Below are 19,860 nucleotides of genomic sequence, written 5' to 3'. Positions count from 1 at the left end.
GAAAAGAATTGCATTTGGAGTTTGGAATACCAACATAAAAATCAAGCAATACAAATACCAAAAAGGCTAATGGTCGCTTAATATGTTATTGTTATATAAATAAATAAATAAAAAGAATTATAAACAGTAATAAATTATCAAATTCAACAATATATTTTTTAAAGCACACAATTCTAGCATGAACTTGAACTTTCTGTAATAAGTATGTTGAGACCATGCATTTATTTGGACATTGTAGTCGTTCAGTTATTTTGTGGTGTAAAACAGAAATTTAACAATGAATGTATTCAGTGTTTAAGACCCTTCTCGCTTTTATGAGAATTTTAGTTTTTGCTTCAACGAAAAAGTGCTTTTATTTTATCTATTTACTTTAATCACACACACACACACACACACACACACACACACACACACACACACACACACACACACACACACACACACATATATATATATATAAAAAGTATTTATTACTTTTGTAGTATTTTTTTTTCTTTCTGTTTTAAGATTATGCTTAACTGTAGCCTATGCGTCCCCGCCCACAAAGTGACGTCGCACAGGATGTAGCAATGCACAGGGAAGTGTAGCTCGCAAAGTTGTAACGTAGCCTGCTGCCTTAACAATGGCGACTGCCACGACCGAGTCATTGGTGTCGGCAAGATTCAGAGTAGTACTGCTTGTCGTCATTCTTCAGTTTGTATTAATACCACCGGTGACTGCTATATCAGAGCCGGGAAAATGGGTCCTGGATGTGGATAATGTAAGTGCATCACCACCTGCAGTGAAACCTTGAGGCTCGTGTTGTATCTTCTAGTCTCATGACATTCCATTGTCTTTACACACACAACACCGGTTAACAGCCACTATTAATGAATGTATAGAATTGAAGAATGTGTAGAATATATATCGGGGATCGATAATAGGATATGATGTTAACTGCCTACATTGAACATATGTAGTAAGGGGTGAGGCTAAGCTATAAGCAGTGGCTCTACAGGATTTCTTAATCTGGTCTTGCCCAAATATAGCTGATTGCATACTGATCTTTTGATTAGTTACAAATACATTTCTTGTGTAATATATGAACATGAAGTATTTTATTTTTAGGGTAACTACTGAGATTAACAAATTGTAAGAATGCTCCTTTTTGTGTATTTTAGATAGGTGATAGCCCAATGTTCTACTATTTTCCGAAGACGATGTTCAATAATACTTTTATTGAAATTAATTGTGAGTATGCTCTTTACTTTATCTCTTTTCTCGTATTTTTTCTCTCTCAGTTTTCTCTGACACTGACGAGCACATTTTTTATCAAAAGAATTGTAATCGATAAAACAACACAGAAATCTAACAATGCACATGCCAAAAGTAGTAGTATTTAAAAAAGTAAGTAAATTAAAATATAGATTTTATTTACCGTATATATGCACTCTTTAATTTATCACTTTATATAATAATTGAATCCAGTGCATCAGCGAATTACATGCTTTGACTGCTCTGATTATTATTTGTATTCTTATGCTATATATATTTCAGTGAACATTGAAGAGTGTGCTGTTCCTGTAAACCTCACTATAGCATGGTATTTGCGGAGTTCTCCTTGCTACGACGAAGTGTTTGGACTTGATGTGAGTGTATTTTTACCAAAAAGTGCTGTTTTTGAATTTATAGCAGTTTAATATGCACTATTCTCTTTTCTTCAAAAAGCCTAAATCACTAGAAGTCTATTTTGAGAGAACCACTGCGACACGGGAAGGAAGCTATGGATTCTACATAAACCACAAGTATGAGCCTATAAAGTGTGAATCTAATATTCCTGGAATTAAGGTACATGGCATCTTCACTCTCTCATACATAACTTGTTGAATGAATGTACAGTTTATCACTGTGTTAATGAACATAAAGACTTTGCATTTAGTTGTAGGTTTACATCTTGTAGTAAAGTCAGGTCAGACAGGTCTGACAAATTAACATGAATGCCAAGAGATCTTTCTTTTTTCTTTTCTTTTTTTTTCCTTTTCTCTTTTTGATTGGACTCCCCAGTTTGGAGTAAAAGACTTTGATCATCCTAAACAGCTGGAGTCATGGACTCAGGTGAGTTGAACTGATGCTTTTAAACCAGGGTTTTTGCGGGGTCAAAAATAGTGGTAGCTTGTGCATATGGTCATCCACTTGTGCAAAGTTGATAGAGTACATAATTGAATCTAATACTTAACACATGAAATGTGTTATATGAAATATTGATTTGAGATGATTATATGACAAGAAAGAGAGTGATATATGAAACTAGAACAGCTTTCTATGTTGGAAATCAGTTGTCTAATTCAGCGGCACAGAAGGCTGTGATTGACCAATCAGAATCCAGTTTTCCAAAGAGCCTTGTCAATTAGTATTTCATTTGTCATTCGGATTATCTGACACAGATTCTGTCTCTGTTTTCTCACTGTTTTTATTGTTAACTTAAATAGCCCAAGCTTAAACAACCAGCAGACTTTGCTGTTAATTTGAATGTCTGGTCTAAGCAGTCATTGGTTGTTTTGAGTGTGTGTGCCCAGGGTCACCTTTCATAAATGTATTGCTGTCAAGCTATTAGACTGTTAATCTTGCTTAGATTTAGTCCAGTGTGGAAGGAATTCTGCCAAATTTCGAAAAATGTGAAATCAGAAATGCCAATGCAAATAAGCATCAAATATTTTTAAAATTGCCGCAGTTCAAAATTTTACTTAGGCTTTACTGTATACCTTGGGAAGCTTTGTCGGCTCTTTTGTGTTTCAGCCAACCCCAACTTCACAAGGCAGAAGAAGGAGGGATGCAGTGAAGCCAGAAGGGCAGACAAAAAATGTTGGTTCATAATCTGTTTAATATTTTTCAAATATTTACTCAAAATAAAAAGTCTGTCATCATTTATTCACCCTCTAAACATATGTGATGCTTTTTTTCTTAAAGAACACAAAAGGAAATCTTTAGCAGAATATCTGAGCTGTTCTCTGTCAGGCTTCAAAAAGGACCAAAAGCAATATATAGTTATTTTTTTTTTACATTTTTGCAGTCATAGTCACCATTTAGTTTCACTGTATGGAAAAGAGCAACTTACATGTTAATGAGAGTGTGTAAATAATGACAGATTTCGATTTTTGGGTGAATTACTCTTTTTAATGCCTTGATATGATTATTAAATGATGCTACATTTTGTTGTAAACAAAGCAATGATGTAATATGATGTAACTTGTATGAAGTTGCCAGCAATGTTAAGATTTATGCAGTTCTCTGTTTCAAATGTTTGCATGATCAGGCAGCAGCAACAAATTCAACGAGTGCTCCAAAAAGCAAAGACTCTTCATCAGTGGAGACCTCGGTGAGTATTAAAGCACAGAAAGAATCACGATTCACAAAAAGGTTAATGTGTCTTTCTTTTTTTTTTTTACATGCATGTTTTGTTGTTGTAGCAAAAATCAGACACTGCAGTGGCACAAACCTGGGAAGACAGCCCCTATATGTTCATCATCAAAATTGAGGCAAATCCTCCACCTGCTAAAGAAATAAAATCAAGCATTAAATGTAAGATTTTAATTAAGCATGCCTTAACTGTAATAATGAGGTTTATGTAGTGATAAACTGTTGTGGAACTCAAAAAGCGATTATTATGTCTTATGAATGAGAACAGCCTGCTTTGATAACAAGGGCCCTTTTGAATAAAATGTTCAATTACTAACCCATTTTATAAATGCATTAATATTTATAGTTTAATATATATTTAATATTTGAATAATAATTTTTAAAAATATACATTATACAGTGGAGGTCAGGATGCACGGCGCCTATCAATACATCTCAGCGTCTGAATGGCCATTAATGATTGTGAGTACACATTTTTGCTTTTCTGTTTTTGCTTTTTTAATTGACTAATTGCTGTAGTTCTTGAATGCTCAGTAGCAACGTGTTAGCATTTTGGTCAACATTTTGGGAGGTTTTAATAAATTAATAAAGCTTCCACTCATATTTTTCTCTCAATGCCCATTGTCTTCAGTTCTACATGGTGATGTGCATCGTCTATGTGATTATGGGCGTGCTGTGGTTGGCTCTCTCTGCGTGTTACTGGAGAGACCTGCTTCGGATTCAGTTTTGGATTGGAGGAGTGATCTTCCTGGGCATGCTTGAGAAGGCAGTCTACTATGCAGAGTTCCAGAGTATCCGTTACGATGGCCACTCAGGTAACACAACTTCAAAATGTGTCGTTAAATATTTGTTAATAACTTGAACTGAGACCACACTGTGTGTCTGCAGCTGAAATGTGATGTTTTTATGTCCATAAGATAACATAAAATGTTGGCATTTAAACATGAGATCACTTACTGCACTCAAAATATGTTTTTACAGAATTTTATAGGCAGAGATGGGTAGATTACCTAGAAATTGTAGTCTGTTACTGATTCCAAATTATATGACAAAAATTGTAGTTAGTTAGGCTATCAATTACATTACAAATTTTAGGAAATATAAAGAGACTACTTTTAGATTACTTTTGACCTAACTCATTCTTGATCTAACTTGGTTTATTGATTTGAATAGGATAATCTTGTACTATATTGATATAAAAATACAAAGGGTAAGAAAATATATTCCATTCGTTGTAATTGAACAACATAAAGTGCATTAAACATTACATTACATCAAGGTTTCTCAAACTGTGGGTAGTAAATGAACTGCAGGGGCATTGTGAGTTTAATGAAAAGCTAATAATTAAATCATAAAAAAAAAAAAATTAGTCATTTTGAAATAACGTCAATCAAAATAAAACACTTGCATGCCATGTGACCGTTAACCAATGCTAGAGAACCATGAACGTGCAAATGTGTTACTTCATTATTTAATATTTATTTTAAAATACTTCAAGTAAATATGTTAGGTGAAAGATGTTCATATGACAAAAATAGTTTAGAATGCCTAAATTACATGTAAATAAGAAATGAAATGAATGTGTGCATTTAAAAGGGTTTCAAAAACAAAAGCCCTCTAAATACTAATACGTCATTTAATAACGTAATGGTAATTCAAATAAAAATTTACGTGTTCATGAGTGGTTGATGCAATGTTGAAACACTTCTTAAACCTGATATGATTTTTGTAAATCCAGTGTTCAAACCTGACTAATGACTTACAAATCCATAAAACTGGAAGACTTTCTGAATGTATATAAGCAGCAGGCTATTTTAGAAAGGAACATTTAAAAAATAAAAAAGAGGAATTAAGGAGAATCAATAAATTATGAATAATTTATTGCTATTGTGTGAATAATATGTAATCATGCAGTCAATAAAAAAAAGTTACTGTAGTCTGATGACAGGTATATTCAGATTTAATCTAATTACATGTAATTAATTTTTGGAATCTGATGATGCAATCCAGATTACATGTAATTAGTTACTACCCAGCTCTGTTTATAGGTCATGCACATTGTGAAGAAAAATGAGGGCTGTTTAATAACTATATAATCATATCTAATAATCTAGTAAATGTAAAAATAAAGCTGCTTTATGGTTAACACAAAGGCAAACTGTTTTCATGTACAGTATGGTATTGTGGTCCATTATAATAATAAATCCAGGCATATGTTTGATGAGATTGATTGTGTAAATTTGCTGTTGAACATTGATAAGGTTACTATAGTGAATGTAGTCATTATGGTGCATTATTTGTATGTGCAGTTCATGGTGCAGTGGTGTTTGCTGAGGTGCTTTCAGCTGTAAAAAGAACCCTGGCTCGAGTGCTGGTCATCATTGCTAGCCTTGGATATGGCATAGTCAAGTAAGTTGCTTTGAAGCAGTAATATATTGAGGCAGTAATATAAATCTGGTCTAAGTTATACTTTTATAAAGCAAGAATTACTTAAATTGATCTAAAGTTACACTTTGTTACTACATTGTTAAAAAAAATCCAAAAAACGTTTTAACATCGACAATTAATACTGAAAAATGTCAGCATATTACAATGATTCCTGATAGTTCACTGATGTGACACTGAAGACTGGAGTAATTCTGAAAAATATTTTTAAATAGAAAGTTATTTTAAATTGTAATAAAATTACTTTAATACATTTGATAACAGCATTTGCTATAAAAGTAATCTTCAGCATAGATTTGTACATTTCTCTTTCAATAACTCCGCCTTTTTGCTGCAGACCAAGACTAGGAGCGTTGCTGCACAGGGTGGTGGGGGTAGGACTGCTCTACCTTATCTTCTCCATCATAGAAGGTGTACTGAGAGTCAACACGGTAAGGAGAGTCTCACAGCTGAAACTGAACACAATTTAGCTAAAAATGAAAAATAGTGACCAGTGGAGAAACATGTCCACCTTTGTGACAAACCTCCTAATTTAACGTAATGATGATGCTACACCAAACATCACGTGAAGCTTAATGTTTCTCTCTCGCAGGAGCACGGTGGTTCAAGCAGGCTGCTTTGTGACATTGTTATGGCCCTCATTGATTCTTGTATTGTATGGTGGATATCCTTTCACAAGTCGATCATCTGTTAAGACTCTGTGTTCATTTTGTGCTGTTATTACAGTGACTTCTGCATGGTGTAGATTGGGACAGATAAATGGAAAAGAAAGTAGATTGAACTGGGTAGATCCAGCTTCTAAAGGTTTTTTTTTTTTTTTTCCCAGTTACAAGTGCATACAGTTCACTCTGTTCAGTTCTTTTTAGGAAGCCTCGTTATGAAATTTGTGCTCTTCTCTGTTTTGTTGGCTCATGTGATGGTGGTGTGCAGCTGGGATAATGCTTTGTGAAATATCTTTTTTCAGTCTTGCCTCAAAGATAGTAGCATGATCTACCTTTGTTGGGCTGAATGGTGATTATGGTTTTGCAATGTGTCAGTACTAGGGCTAGGCGATGTAATAAATATCAAGATGTATTTGTTTCTGGTTGCAATATTAAGCACAATAGTAGGTGTTTTAACACTGTTTGGAGGTGAAAAATGTATCATTACAATAGTTCGTAAGATCTGTTCATTTCTGTTAATCAGTTTAACTGTACATCAATTTTGATTCAACGATTCACTTAAAAATAGGAAAATATTATTGTTTTAGTAATAGTAATGTTTGCATACATTACTGTTCAGACATTTGGGATGAAAAAAAAAATGTTTCAAGTTTTTATTCGTCAAAGAATCCTGAAAAAAAAAGTTTCTACAAAAATAATCAGCACAACTTTTAAACATTGATATTATTATGAAATGTTTATTGAGCACCAAATCAGCATATTAAAATGATTTCATGTGACACTTAAGACTGGAATAATGGCTGCTGAAAATTCACCTTTGCCATAACCATAACAAGTTATCAAATAAATAAATAAAGGTCACAGTTTCAAGCCGTATCAGAGCAAATACATAAATAGTCAGGTACTGAATATCATAAATAGGCAATCGCCCAGCCCTTTGTAGGTCCCTCTGATGGTGGTGTGTGATGGTGCTGCTCTTCTCTTTCTTTCCCTGGCTCTCTCTGTCTTTCCCTCTCTCTTCCCCCTATATTGTTCTGCCAGGCTGAAGATGACCTGGTGTTGCTGGCTGCCATCCCCTTGGCTGTTCTCGACTCTACCCTCTGCTGGTGGATATCCTACGTTTCTCCATTGCTGTTTGTGTGTGTCCCTCTTTCTCTCTTAATGGGTTGTGTAACAGTGGCCCTGCATATGTGGGATGTTGATCACCCCTCTTTTTGTTCTCCTTTGCGATTTCTGGGATTTTCTGTACTCATAAAGCTTGAGGACACCTAAAAGGGCAAACCTGTGCATGTTTACAGTCAGGAAGACTCTATGCAGTTCTCTACATTTTCTGTTTCATGTTTCTTTTTTTTTTTTACTGCAAAGTAAACTGTTTGCATTAGATTGTGTATGAACAGGAAGTCGCTGAGCCCTAGTGATCAGATATAGTCCTTGACAATCAGTCACATCTTCATTAGCCTGGCCCAGACGATGAAGCTAGGACTGACGATGAAGCTCCTTCGGCTGAGGAGAAATGTGGTCAAGCTGTCCCTTTACCGACACTTCACCAACACTCTCATATTCGCTGTCATTGGTGAGCATATGCGTCACACTACTAAATTATTGTGCAAAGTGTCTTTGACAGGATTACAGTACTGCATTGAAACTGCCAGTGATTAATATCTGTGTAATTTTCGCATACTGAATTATGATTGGTCTGTGTCAAACATCTGGGTTACATGATTTAAACCCATCCAAAGTGCAAAGTGAGCCGTAATTGGGGAGCATTCAATTCAGTGCTTGCTCAGGGCTCAGTCTTGAAGGTGGAGAGAGCGCTTGCTATATTTCCCTGGTTTACAACCCTTTAATAAATACTCACAACCTTAAACTGAACTATCATTTTACTGAAAACTTGCAAGCACTGATATTTCCTTACTGATGCACTACCGTTCAAAAGTTTGGGGTCAGTAAGACAAAAGATTTCTATTTCTTAATAAATACTGTTATTTTTAACTTTCTATTCATCAAAGAATCCTTAGAAAAATTTAGTTTTCCCCAAAAGTATTGAGCAACGCAACCGTTTTCAATATGGATAATAAGATGAAATGCTTTTTGAGCACCAAATCTGTATATTAGAATGATTTCTGTAGGATCATGTGACACGGAAGACTGGAGTAATAACTACTGATTATTCAGTTTTGCCATCACAGGAATAAATTACATTTTAAAACGTTAAAATAGAAAAGAGTTATTTTAAATGGTAATAATATTTCCTAATATTATTGTTTTACTGTATTAATAATAAAAGATTTTCTTTCAGTGAAGTGAAACTAGTTTTAGAATTTTTATCTGAAAACTGTTTTTTTATTTTTTTTTATTTTATTTTTTTTTCATCGCCATGAATATAGCCGTTATAGCTGGTAACTATAAACAAACAAACAATATTAATGATCTAATAAATGCACCCTTGGGTAGCAAAAGAGATGCCTTTTACTATTATAATAACAATAAATTATGCATAATTGCATGCAAGTAACCCTAAGCAAAAACCCTAATCCTAACCATATAGTAAGTACATGTATTTAATTATTATTACTCAGTACTTGAATGTATAATTACACTGTAAGAAGGACACCTTAAAATAAAGTGTAACCTAAAAATCTTACTTGGCACAAACTTTTGAAATAAAGTGTTTCCATATAGTGATTTTGCTTTCTTTTTTTGCCACATGCTCTCAAAATGAAATTCTGCTTCTCTTTCAGCTTCTGTTATATTTATTGTGTGGACAACGAAGACTTTCAAGTTATCCAAGTGCCAATCTGTAAACCATCTCTTTTTATATGTAATATGTCATCTGTTTTTAGTTAAACCCATATACTTTTAATGACACCTCCTTGCCTTCACAACTACTCTTGTAGGACTGGAGAGAGCTATGGATAGATGATGCCTTCTGGCGCTTCCTGTTCTCTAGTATCCTGCTTGTTATCATGTTCTTATGGAGGCCGTCAGCCAACAACCAGAGGTAAAGCACTTCACCTCTACCCATGTGTCAACCCCACTCCGTTAAATAGTAGAAACAAGATTGTCAATCCTTGTCCTTCTGAACCCTTCAGGTATGCCTTCAGTCCACTGGTGGATGAGATTAGTGAGGAAGAAGAGGAGCAGCTAATGAATGAAGCCTTCGGTAAGAGTCTTAATTAAAAAATTAGCAGGTTTGAGACAGAAGTAGTGGCCTGTATTTAAAGATGATGGAGAAATAATTCTGCACATGGGATCTTCACAAGCTGCCTTTCGTTCTCTACTAAATAGGATATATTTGATTTAAAGTCGTGATGAAACAGAATTGTCACAGTTGATGATTAGATGTTGAGATGTGGGTGTTGCGCTCAAAAGTAGAGGCAGATGTACATAAGCTTGCAGGGATGGGTTTAAACAAACTAAATGATTGGCTATGAAGTTATGACAAATTATGTCATTTGACAAAAAAAATTACTAGGTCAGTTTTTTTAATAAACATATACATAGAGAAATGTTTACAATAAGATCTATAATGTGCATTTAGAAAATAGGGCTATTTTTCCATTTCATGCCAACTTAAAAACATGCAGTTTACATTTCATCAGCACTCTTGAATGCTTCCCATCAAGTCTGCAGATCTGGTTATCGGCCTTTGTTTGCTGTGCTTTCATTTGACTGCGTTTAGCCGGTTCTAACCAGTTAAACTTGAATTCACAGAGGGTGTGAAAATGAGAGGGATGAAACCAGAGACCAATGGGAGTGCAAAACCCGGCAAAGTGGTAATTCATAACAATACTTGGCATAACGAATTTAATTGTTTCATGAAAATAAGCATGTTGTATTGCCATATATAAGAATGCCTTATGAAGGATTAGACATGCTGTTTACATTAAAAAAAAACACCATATTGTGTGGAAACAATTGCTTATTGTTGTGTATTTTCAAATATGCTGCATATTTTTGGTGATGTCAAGGCCTTCACCTCATGGTAAATTTGTTTTCTATTCCATCCAGGATGAAGATCTCAAATGGGTCGAGGAGAACATTCCCTCATCAATGGCTGATGTGTAAGTTCAGGGAGTCATATGTGTATAGAAATTATAGTTAGAATGATAAATAGATATTAGCGCTATAGAATTATTCAGTATGTCACTGATTACTTGTACACCCAAACATGTCATCAGTTTGCCTCTAAAGCTACTTGCAATCTCTGCCGTGTCATTGACGTGTCCTTCTCTTTGTTTTGCAGCGCACTGCCACCACTGCTAGACTCAGACGAGGTAAGTGTCTCATATTCTGATTGGCCAGCAGTGGGCACCATTTCAGCTTCCCAAGTAGAGCAGAAAGAGCTCAGCCTGTCACGTCACAGTGTTTACCCTGCTCCCTCTCTGTCAGTTGTTTTCTTTCTGCTTGGAACAAAAGGAGCGCTGAGGCTTTGGAGGTTTTGTCTGACTAATGAGAGCTCACTTAAGCTAACATTGGATGTGTTCATGTATTGAACAGCAGCCAATGTGGACAAATCTCTTAAAAGAGGAGATCAGAGATTACATACTACAAAAAAGGCAGGATTTTGATAGGTTTTTATTTGATAGGTTATTTTAGGAATTTCATTGTATTGCACAGCATTTTTTTTTAAATGACTCACTTTCATTCAGTTTAAATGATTATTTCCTTTCATGATTTTTTTCTTTCTTTTTTCTTCCTCAGGAGATCATGACTACAAAATTTGAGATGTCCAAAATGGAGTAGATCTGTGAAGATCTTTTGTAATGTGTACATAACGTGTGTATGACAATGCACAACTGCTTTATCCCAAAACATGAGCTTTTCATAAGCAATGTCTGTAAATATGTGGGATGATGAGGGTAATGCACTAAAGGACATTTGTTTTATTTTTAATCACCTGTTTGTATTTATATTTTCTCAGATTATATGGTGTAAGAGTTTCTTAAGTCCTAACTGTAAATTGCCTTTGACTGTTGTTTACATATCTACAGTACAAAATCTGATTAAAACACATTAGTTTGTGCATTGTGCTCTTTCACTAAGAGGCTTTTGCACAACAATCCTCTTATTAATTACATAAAGATGGGAAAACATGTAAGATAAAAGCTCTCTCTTCTGGTTTTCTTTAATTCGTCAGTATGCTTTAACAAATTAACAGTACCTCTCTGACCTGGTGGTATTTTCAGTAAAAGTGGCCATTAAGTGTCATCTTGTAGGCCTGTGCACCATTAAGCAGATTGCCTTTCAATGGATTTATCTGACGTGAGTTTTTAATGCTCTGTGTCATAGTTAATAGACACTCGCCTGGGTACAGTTAGATGACGAGGGAAAATGAGGTTGCAAGAGTTTTGTCTGTCAACACTGTCTAAAACAAAGGGCGGAGGTGGGTTTTTTTTCCCCCAATTGATTCAAATTCATCTTTTTTTGGCAGTTAAACTGCTGGCCACAGTATATTTAGCAGCATATGCAAATGCTTGTTGTAAATAAAAGTATTTTTATACTAAAACAAACAGTAAAAAGTTATTGACCCTTCTTGATATGTAATAAGAGACTTAATGCTTTGACTACATATGCTAAGTCTGTAAAGTCCACCCGGGTCGTGCTGTCGATAGGTATTGATTTCTTCTCAAAGCCACATTCAAAAGTCTGTCATGCAGATTGTCCATTTCACGCACTTACCAGTACAGTCTCAACATCTCTATCCTGTTTTGTCCCTGTCCAATTCAGCTCATTACGTGTTAATACTTCCACACGATTCTTCATTAACCCTGACCCCACTGTGAGCTATAGGGAATGCTGCACCAAACCTGTTGCTAGGATTTCTGTTAAGCTGCAGTTAACATTCTAATAGCATGATTTAGTGTAAATAGTTGACAGTGTGATGGTTGTCAAGGATGGTACATTGATCGTAATCACCTGAGCTCAATACAAATATCAAGGGGATAGAGTAGGACATTAAATTACAGTTAAAAAGTAATCCAATATAAATTGACATTTGCCATAATACAGTGTTCATATTAGGGGTTTTATGTAATGTGTGTTCCCATTTCCAAGATGCAAATTATGCACTATTTGTGAAGCAGTATTTTTGGAGAGAAACTAAACATTCTCTCCATTGATTTGCATTAGCTGAGTCTATTGCCCCAACTGCCCCAAATGGCAAACCCAGTTAATCTGTTATTAGTCAGCATTTTCTAAAATTTGTCAATGATGGCATAATCTGCAAAAAAAAAAAAAAAAAAAACAGAGAAGTACTTAATGTTTAATGGTGGTTTATTCATGTACACAAGATAATAGTCTAAAAACAAAAACACAGAGATTAGAGCACATTCCATATTGAATTCACAATTCAGGGGCAGTCTGGCGGGCTGTTATTTCAAATGTGTCTGTATCACATATATCTAGTCAAAGGAAAACTACAAACAGAATGGCAATTAATATAAAACTAACAGTCTTTATGATCACGGTACTTTGTGATCACTGAGATTAACATTTCAAAGGAATGTCATTTATGACAATATAAAATCTCACTAGTAGACAGGCAAAACATTTACAATAATGTAATGGTAGCAAGAACTGCACTGATTGATGATTCTGAATTATTGCTTTTTAAGATTTTTTTTAAACTATGTGGATTGCATCTCTCACCATGGTGAATTGTGGCGTAAACATGTGATTACTCCATATTTTGGGGGGAGGGGGGGCAAAGCTCCTCGCTGAACGAATCCCATGCAGATCTAATCCTCTTTGTGTGGCGTCACACGTTTCCCGCCTTTTTTTCTGGTAAATGATAACAGAAGAGATTTCAGAATATATTACAATATATTTCTACATTTAAAATTTTCATTAATTATACACACATTTTTGTCACAGAGAAGAGGTTCAATTAGATTCACCAATATAAATTGTCAACTTTATAATACAGAACGGCAAACGGTACACAACTGCATCTGACAGGATTGTGAAAAACCTCTACCTCAAAAACACTCAATTATTAGTGGTTTCATGCTGTAATCTTTCCTTAAATAAATTACTTTATGTATAGAATACTTTTTGAGAATACACAAATTGCTACTTTGGATAACTTCACAACAGCTCAATTAAAGCACCTGTATCTTCCTTAGAATTCACTGAACCTAAAATTCACAATGTTTTAAAAGGGTTATGGAGTGTAGCAGTATATTTTTGACGTGTCTACAACACCAAAACTTGTTCCCACAAACACAGATGAAGGTGCTCAGGATCGCCAAGAATCAATACAGAGATCCCTTATTTAAAGCAACTTCTCTGTGACAGTAACTGATGTCAATGTCTGTGTAACTGCTATTGTTCTCAGACTGGAAACACTTCAAACTACTGTCCAGAACGTCCTTCTCCTTGGCTAACTGTTCAGTGGCTGAGGATACCACTGCACGAACAATGGAAGCTGCAACCTCATATAACATCCTCTTCAAGGCCTCCTCTTGTGCATCTGTATTGGTTCTCAGTGACCCAGAAAGGGCCCCTTTACATTGAGGGGCCCCATCCCCCCCAGTCTCTACCTCAACACTAGTACCTACTCCTACTTTAGACTCTGCTTTGTCATTTCCATTTTGCTGTAGATCTCTCGAGTCAATTGAAGCTTCACACTCACCGCTTTGGGCAACTGCATTGACAGTATCGCACTTCCCGTCTTGATTCAGGATCTTCCCATCCTTCGGACAAGTTTTCCCACTAGAGTCTATGGTCTCCTGGTTGGTCTCCTCATCCTTCACATCATTCTGGGTTGTTGCTTCATGATTGTGTGCTGCGGTGTCCTCTGATGTAGCATCCGAGCATCCATTCTCACCATTGGCTTTTGGCTCTGTCTGGCCTCCACCCTCTGGTGCTGGATTTGCTACGTGAGACTTGTCTGATGGCTGACCAGATGGTGCACTAGTGTGGGACATCTCCTCTCCATCAGAACTCTTGTGTTCGCCTGCCACCTGAGCTTCATTATTGCTCTCACTCGGAGCCGCAGTCTGCTCCTCTGATCCAGTCTGTGGGTCATCAGTTGCCCCAGCTTCATCATCAAGGCCATCCACGTCTTTAGCCTCACTCTCACCAGTACCATCTCCATCTTTCTGGGCTGCTGTACCCTCCCCCATGTCCATGCTGGTGCTTTTCCCCTTTCGCAGTATGAAGTTCTTTAGTGACACAGCACGGTTGAAGTGTGTCCTTTTTGCCTTGGCTGTCTTGCCTAAGTCTTTACCCGCCTGTGGTTCATCAGTCTGCTCTTGCTCACCCGCTGCTTCCTCCTCTACTCCACCAGAGTCAGCTGCCCTCTTTGATTTGGGAATAACTCGTTTTTTGAAAGAGGTCCAGATCTCATTTGCATGCTGGTCCACCGATTTTGCATGCTGTGAAGTAGCAGTTGCTCCTTTCTCCTCCTCACCCTCAGCGTTAGTCTTCTCCTGTGTTTCTACGTCACTGGCTACCTTTACATCTTCCGTCCCCTGTTCAGCCTCTGGGGCATTTTCGTCTTTAACATCTGAAGAGTCTTTGTCCTTTGGTTTGTGGATTCCAACAACTGATGAATCTCTCTTCAGACCTTGGAATGTCCAGGATCTCTTTAGTTTCCACCTTTTTTGCCCAGAGTGCTCTGACTTTGTAGTGGAATCCAGTGTCCCACTGTCTCCTGCTCCATCTGCACTGGTTCCTTCTGCTCCCTCAGCATCCTTGGACTCGTCTGTGCTTTTCTTGTGACTTTTCTGAGCCATGAGTTTCTTAAAAGAGTGCCAGCGCTTCACATTTTTTGTTGTCTGGGGGTTAGACTTGTCTGGCTCATCTGCAGTAGGAGGCTCCTCTGTTTGGTCTGCAACATTTGTACTGGCATCAGCATCCTCCAGCCTGTCTAGTGATTTTGACCGAACCTTGCCATGTTTTTGGAGTGCCTCTGTTCCCTCCTTTTTGTCTGTGCTTTTGTGCGAGAAAATTTTAGCAACAGGCTTGCGGATGAAGTCCCTAACACTAGACTTCTCTCCTTGCTTTGGCTTGGCACCAGATGCCTTTTGCTCTTGGCAAGCCTCCTCATTTTCTGGTGCTTTTTCAATAGACTGCCCATCAGCTGCAGCCTCGCCAGCTTCTGCTGGCTGACTAGATTCCTGCTCTTTAGGGCCTGCAGTATCCCCTTGATCGTTCTGGGTAGAGACCTTATCCTGCTCCTCACCAGTAATATCCTCAGCTCCTGTCTGCTGCTCCTTCTTTTTCTTCCCTCCCATTACTTTTCCAAGACAAAAGTTATTTAAAAAAGAGTCCCATATTTTCTCAGAGGCTGGCTTGGATTTGCTATCAGCTGGTTGCTCTGTGCTTGGCAGTGCCTCAGTAGTAGGCTGTGTTTCCTCTGTTGAAGCTGGGGCTTCCTCTGTTGAAGCTGAGGCTGGATTTGTGGTTTCTACCTCTGCCTTGTTCTCAACGATGTCTGCTTGGACAGGCTCTGCATTAGCCTCGGTTGCCGCCATATCGAAAATAAAAACTCCAACTATCAGGTCTTCCTCGTTGAAATATACTTATTTCCTTGAATCTTTTATGGAACTGAGTTCATTGATGATCAGCCAACAGCTCTGTGAGTGTTCCTATCCAAATTATTTCCATAAGAAATGGGCAATTCTGCATCATATTCCGTATGGAGTAGATGGACTTCAAAGCTAGAAGAAGAAAACACAACAATCAGTTTTAAATTGGCTGCATGTATTTCAATCAGCATGTGTTTTTTTATTATTATTTTTTTTTAATGCTTGAAACTGATGTATCTTAGTTGTACTATTGTGTCCTACATGGGGTAAAAATAAAGTGTGTACTAGACAAACTTATGCTGTCTTTAAGGTGCCTCCAATCACCTTGGAGTCACAGTGTACACGATCACTGATGTGTTTTACCATTTAGGCTATTTGGAGTTTTTCTTGTACTTTAGAAAATCTCTCATTTAGATATTGAGCTGAATACACCACATCTCCTGTTGACATTTAGCTTATCTCATTGCATAAATGCACACGTATGTGTTGTCATGCAAGGACGTGAAAATGGCAAACGCAATAATAAGTCCACATGCCATTGCCCATATGATGATGAAAGATCTTAGAAATCTCTAAACTCTTCACCCTAGGTCAACTCATATCGCTTAACACTGGGGGTGGTTTTGTTTCTACACAGAGGATTCTTTTAAGATAAAAAAAAAAAAAGAAAAATTTTGTCAGGCTTTCTTGATGCTTAAAGCAATTTAATGCTTCCTCTGAATGATCCACTTGCAGTTTCAAATTATTTTAGGTTGTATTTGGTCTAAAACGCTAGAGGTGAAACCACATGTGACATAGTTACATAATTGATTTATTCAAGGAACCTTATGACTGTATGCACCGTAAAATTAGTACAGTAGCATAAAAAGAAGCAATATTCTTTGCCCTGTGAAAAGCCTGATGGAAAGAACATGGCTTAATTGGATTTTGCCGTGACTGAGTCTGTTTACTGATGGGGCACAAGACCCTGCTTGCCCATCCGACTGACACTGGGACAATTGAGGCTTGACGGTTTTGTCCCCTCTTTTCATGGACAAAACCCTTGCCCTTTGTTATGCAAACGCAGTAGAGGAGACTTGGAGAAGCTCCCTCGATAAAGCCCTAAGTGTGGGCTCAAACCTTGCTTTGCAGAAGTAGAACATAATTCTAATGAGAAACGAGGGAAAAGCCAATGCAAATGCTCGAGACAGCAGGTGCCAGTGCTCTTCAAAACCTCATTTGCATTGCTAATGCGTCCCTAACCATCTCCTCCATTTTGTAAAAATGAGTTGATATCAACATCACCCAAGTTGTTTTAATTGACGCGTTGCACGAGCAGTACGTTATTTGCCAAAAAAAAGCGTCGAAAAGACTCCAGGAGACATCCTACTTCTGTTGTGTCTGGAAAACAACCCTGAACAATGCTCATTCACCTCACTTGATTCAGATCACCAATTTATAGTACCTCACAGTAGTTAGTGGAATCATTTAAAAAATATTTCGATTCACGAAGCTTCCAGTAACCGCTAACACTTCTGTCACCGTGTAAATGTGTAATGTGGGAATTATGAAATCATCATGCAGCGGGAAAACAACAACAACCCGCGCGCCACACGCACAAGCGCGCGCGCATTCCGTGTCTATTGTGGTAAAGACATGCTTGTTTTATTCTCGAAATCTGGTTAGGATCCAATTCAGTGCTTTTGCTTTGTAAAAAGGTATTTCACTGACACATAGCCTACACCACAGACTGGAAGCAATTGGGAGCAAATTCACACTTGAGTGCGTCTGATGATAATATGCGAGAGGACAGTCTGGCACGTTTGGCGAAGTTGATCGTATGAATGAATGAATGAACTCGTAACAGTTGCTTGAGAAAACACGCAATAGTGAAGCAGATGGCATTATTTATAAACATAAACACAAAGCAAGACAAGCTGGAAACGGATTCATTGAACCAAATACTGAAATTCACTATTCCTACGAATTCAAATCCAGGGCGCAGTCATTGCGCGCCTATTGTCCTTTCCAAATAAATCTCTGCACTTCCTTATAATATCCATTGTAAATGCATTGCATAGGCGAAGCGTTCAAAATAACACGTATGTATTTTGGCACATAAATGCAAAAGGAAGTTCTTCACGACAGAAATACTCATAATAATACAACAAAAAAAATATAACTTAGAAAAGAGTCTGCAAACCTTGTTCCTCGTGTGTAAATCCGTCCCGTGTGCTAGAGGAAAGGTAATAATCTGCTGCAGACTGGAAAAGACACTGAAACTAAATCCCCGCTCGCATCCTCATGCCTTGACTGAAGAGAGATCAGTGTATGTGTGTGTGTGTGAGTAAGTGAGTGAGAGAGTGTGTGTGGAGAATTGCGCGCGCGGGGACGTTGAGGGTCGAGCGCTGGTATTAACAGACGCGCAGCTGCGGCTCCATCTATCTCACCCTGTTGCCCTTAGCAACCAGGGAGACCACCCCCACCCTGCCACCACACACACACACACACACTCGCCCCCAACACTAAGAGGGTTACTGTACGGGGTTGAAATGGTAACTTTAATTTCAGCCACTTCCCCTGATTTGCGTGAAATGTGGTGATGTTGCATCACGACCCTTCAGATTGGCTGCGGCAGGTCCGCGGATTGTTTCTGCACCTCGGTGACGCAGGGCAACAGATCGAGTGGTCAGGGAGACTGGAGACTGTTGTAACGATTAGTTTCAACGTCTGTAACTAACTGCTACGTCTTAAACTTTGACGTGATTTGTCTGCTATGAATTGAAGTAGTTTAGAAAATACAACTAATACATAAACTGTGTAAATTAAAGTATAAAGAGTGTTGGGGGGGTATGTAAAATATAAATGTAAAATGTTGTGCATAAAGTTATGGTTAAAATAGTGAGAAATTTAAAACATTTGGAAACATAAGCTTTGCTTCTTTTTCCAGTAGGCTATGATAGATCATGTGCAATGGTTGGATGTAAAAACAAAGGATAGGCCTATTTAAATTTTTTGTTCATTTAAATTTAAAGTTACTGTGGTAAAATAGATTTTTTTATGGAGGCATATACATATAGGCCTACAGTATATATAGAGAAAGATAGAGATTTACTTCTGTCAGAGAGATGAGATGTAAAATTGAATTTAAATAACATGTTATTGTGGTAAAAAAAATAAGGCATGAACGTTCATTTACAATTATATACACATACACACACACACACACACACACACACACACACACACACAGATATAGGCTATATGTATATATATATATATATATATATATATATATTGTATGTGACGTTATTGTGGTAAAAGAAATGGAGGCATATATATATATATATATATATATATATATATATATATATATACATATATCATTTTGTACATTGTTATTGTGATTAAAAATAATAAGAAAACACTTATATAAAAAATTAAGTACCTTCCTGTAAAGTTAGCCATGATATTTGATAACATTTGTGTGGATATATCAGATTTATATGATTTAGATGCCGGTTCTGTCTTTTAATGTTCATTAATATGCTATCCAATTTAATTTATAAACCAGAGTCTACTGTTTTTACTCTCACCTGAGGAGGCTGGTATGATAGTGATGTCATCGCTGTAGCTAATTTCTAGTTGGTTAAACTGATGGTGTTACATCTCACCCTGTGTTACACGCTCCCTTACAAAATGAAAAGACATTTGCACAGGCTCCACAAATAGAAATGTGAACAACTGACCTCATTATCTGAAGCTAATTGTTGGGGAATCAGAACAAAGGCCCGTGTGCACATTGGGTTGATGCAACTGGACAGTAAGAAAGATTATTACAA

At 37.0% G+C, this 19,860-nt stretch overlaps 2 protein-coding genes across 3 annotated transcripts; one reads left to right on the top strand and one right to left on the bottom strand.

The window, feature by feature from the left end:
- The first annotated feature begins 545 nt into the window (after nucleotides 1-545).
- On the top strand, nucleotides 546-12,012 carry LOC109103159 (transmembrane protein 87A-like). Of its 2 annotated transcripts, none has more exons than XM_019116514.2 (21): nucleotides 546-760; nucleotides 1,161-1,230; nucleotides 1,537-1,628; nucleotides 1,708-1,827; nucleotides 2,044-2,094; nucleotides 2,776-2,841; nucleotides 3,293-3,355; nucleotides 3,447-3,558; nucleotides 3,797-3,858; nucleotides 4,028-4,211; nucleotides 5,706-5,805; nucleotides 6,179-6,272; nucleotides 7,545-7,613; nucleotides 7,950-8,076; nucleotides 9,245-9,303; nucleotides 9,401-9,504; nucleotides 9,596-9,666; nucleotides 10,218-10,279; nucleotides 10,515-10,567; nucleotides 10,750-10,780; nucleotides 11,208-12,012. In XM_019116514.2, exons 1-21 carry the CDS (start codon nucleotides 623-625, stop codon nucleotides 11,247-11,249), a joined length of 1,770 nt encoding a protein of 589 aa, XP_018972059.2. In that variant the 5' UTR covers nucleotides 546-622; the 3' UTR covers nucleotides 11,250-12,012. The 2 variants fall into 2 exon arrangements, with proteins under 2 accessions (XP_018972059.2, XP_018972057.2); XM_019116512.2 differs by lacking the exon at nucleotides 7,545-7,613 and adding an exon at nucleotides 6,434-6,505 and having other exon boundaries at nucleotides 547-760.
- A 749-nt stretch (nucleotides 12,013-12,761) lies between these two features.
- Nucleotides 12,762-18,490, bottom strand: LOC122139828 (ankyrin repeat domain-containing protein 11-like). Its single transcript, XM_042739681.1, has 3 exons — nucleotides 18,222-18,490; nucleotides 14,140-16,171; nucleotides 12,762-13,286 (listed from the first exon to the last, which is right to left on the bottom strand). The coding sequence occupies exons 2-3, from the start codon at nucleotides 15,983-15,985 to the stop codon at nucleotides 13,264-13,266; spliced, it is 1,869 nt and encodes a 622-aa protein (XP_042595615.1). The 5' UTR covers nucleotides 15,986-16,171; nucleotides 18,222-18,490; the 3' UTR covers nucleotides 12,762-13,263.
- Nucleotides 18,491-19,860: the final 1,370 nt, after the last annotated feature.

The sequence above is a fragment of the Cyprinus carpio genome, chromosome B15, assembly GCF_018340385.1.
Source record: "Cyprinus carpio isolate SPL01 chromosome B15, ASM1834038v1, whole genome shotgun sequence".
NCBI classification, from domain to species: domain Eukaryota; kingdom Metazoa; phylum Chordata; class Actinopteri; order Cypriniformes; family Cyprinidae; genus Cyprinus; species Cyprinus carpio.
Note: the sequence above shows the minus strand (reverse complement) of the source record. Positions and strands in the feature narration are given on the sequence as shown.

What these genes read in the sequence shown, in the direction of transcription:
- LOC122139828 (XM_042739681.1), bottom strand. Translation starts at nt 15,985, where the DNA reads ATGGCGGCAACCGAGGCTAATGCAGAGCCTGTCCAAGCAGACATCGTT. An exon ending in CAATGCAGTTGCCCAAAGCG is followed by an intron (nt 13,287 to 14,139) that starts GTGAGTGTGAAG and finishes ATCATTTACCAG; the next exon opens with AAAAAAAGGCGGGAAACGTG.
- LOC109103159 (XM_019116512.2), top strand. Translation starts at nt 623, where the DNA reads ATGGCGACTGCCACGACCGAGTCATTGGTGTCGGCAAGATTCAGAGTA. An exon ending in GGGTCCTGGATGTGGATAAT is followed by an intron (nt 761 to 1,160) that starts GTAAGTGCATCA and finishes TGTGTATTTTAG; the next exon opens with ATAGGTGATAGCCCAATGTT. An exon ending in CCCTCATCAATGGCTGATGT is followed by an intron (nt 10,568 to 10,749) that starts GTAAGTTCAGGG and finishes TTTGTTTTGCAG; the next exon opens with CGCACTGCCACCACTGCTAG.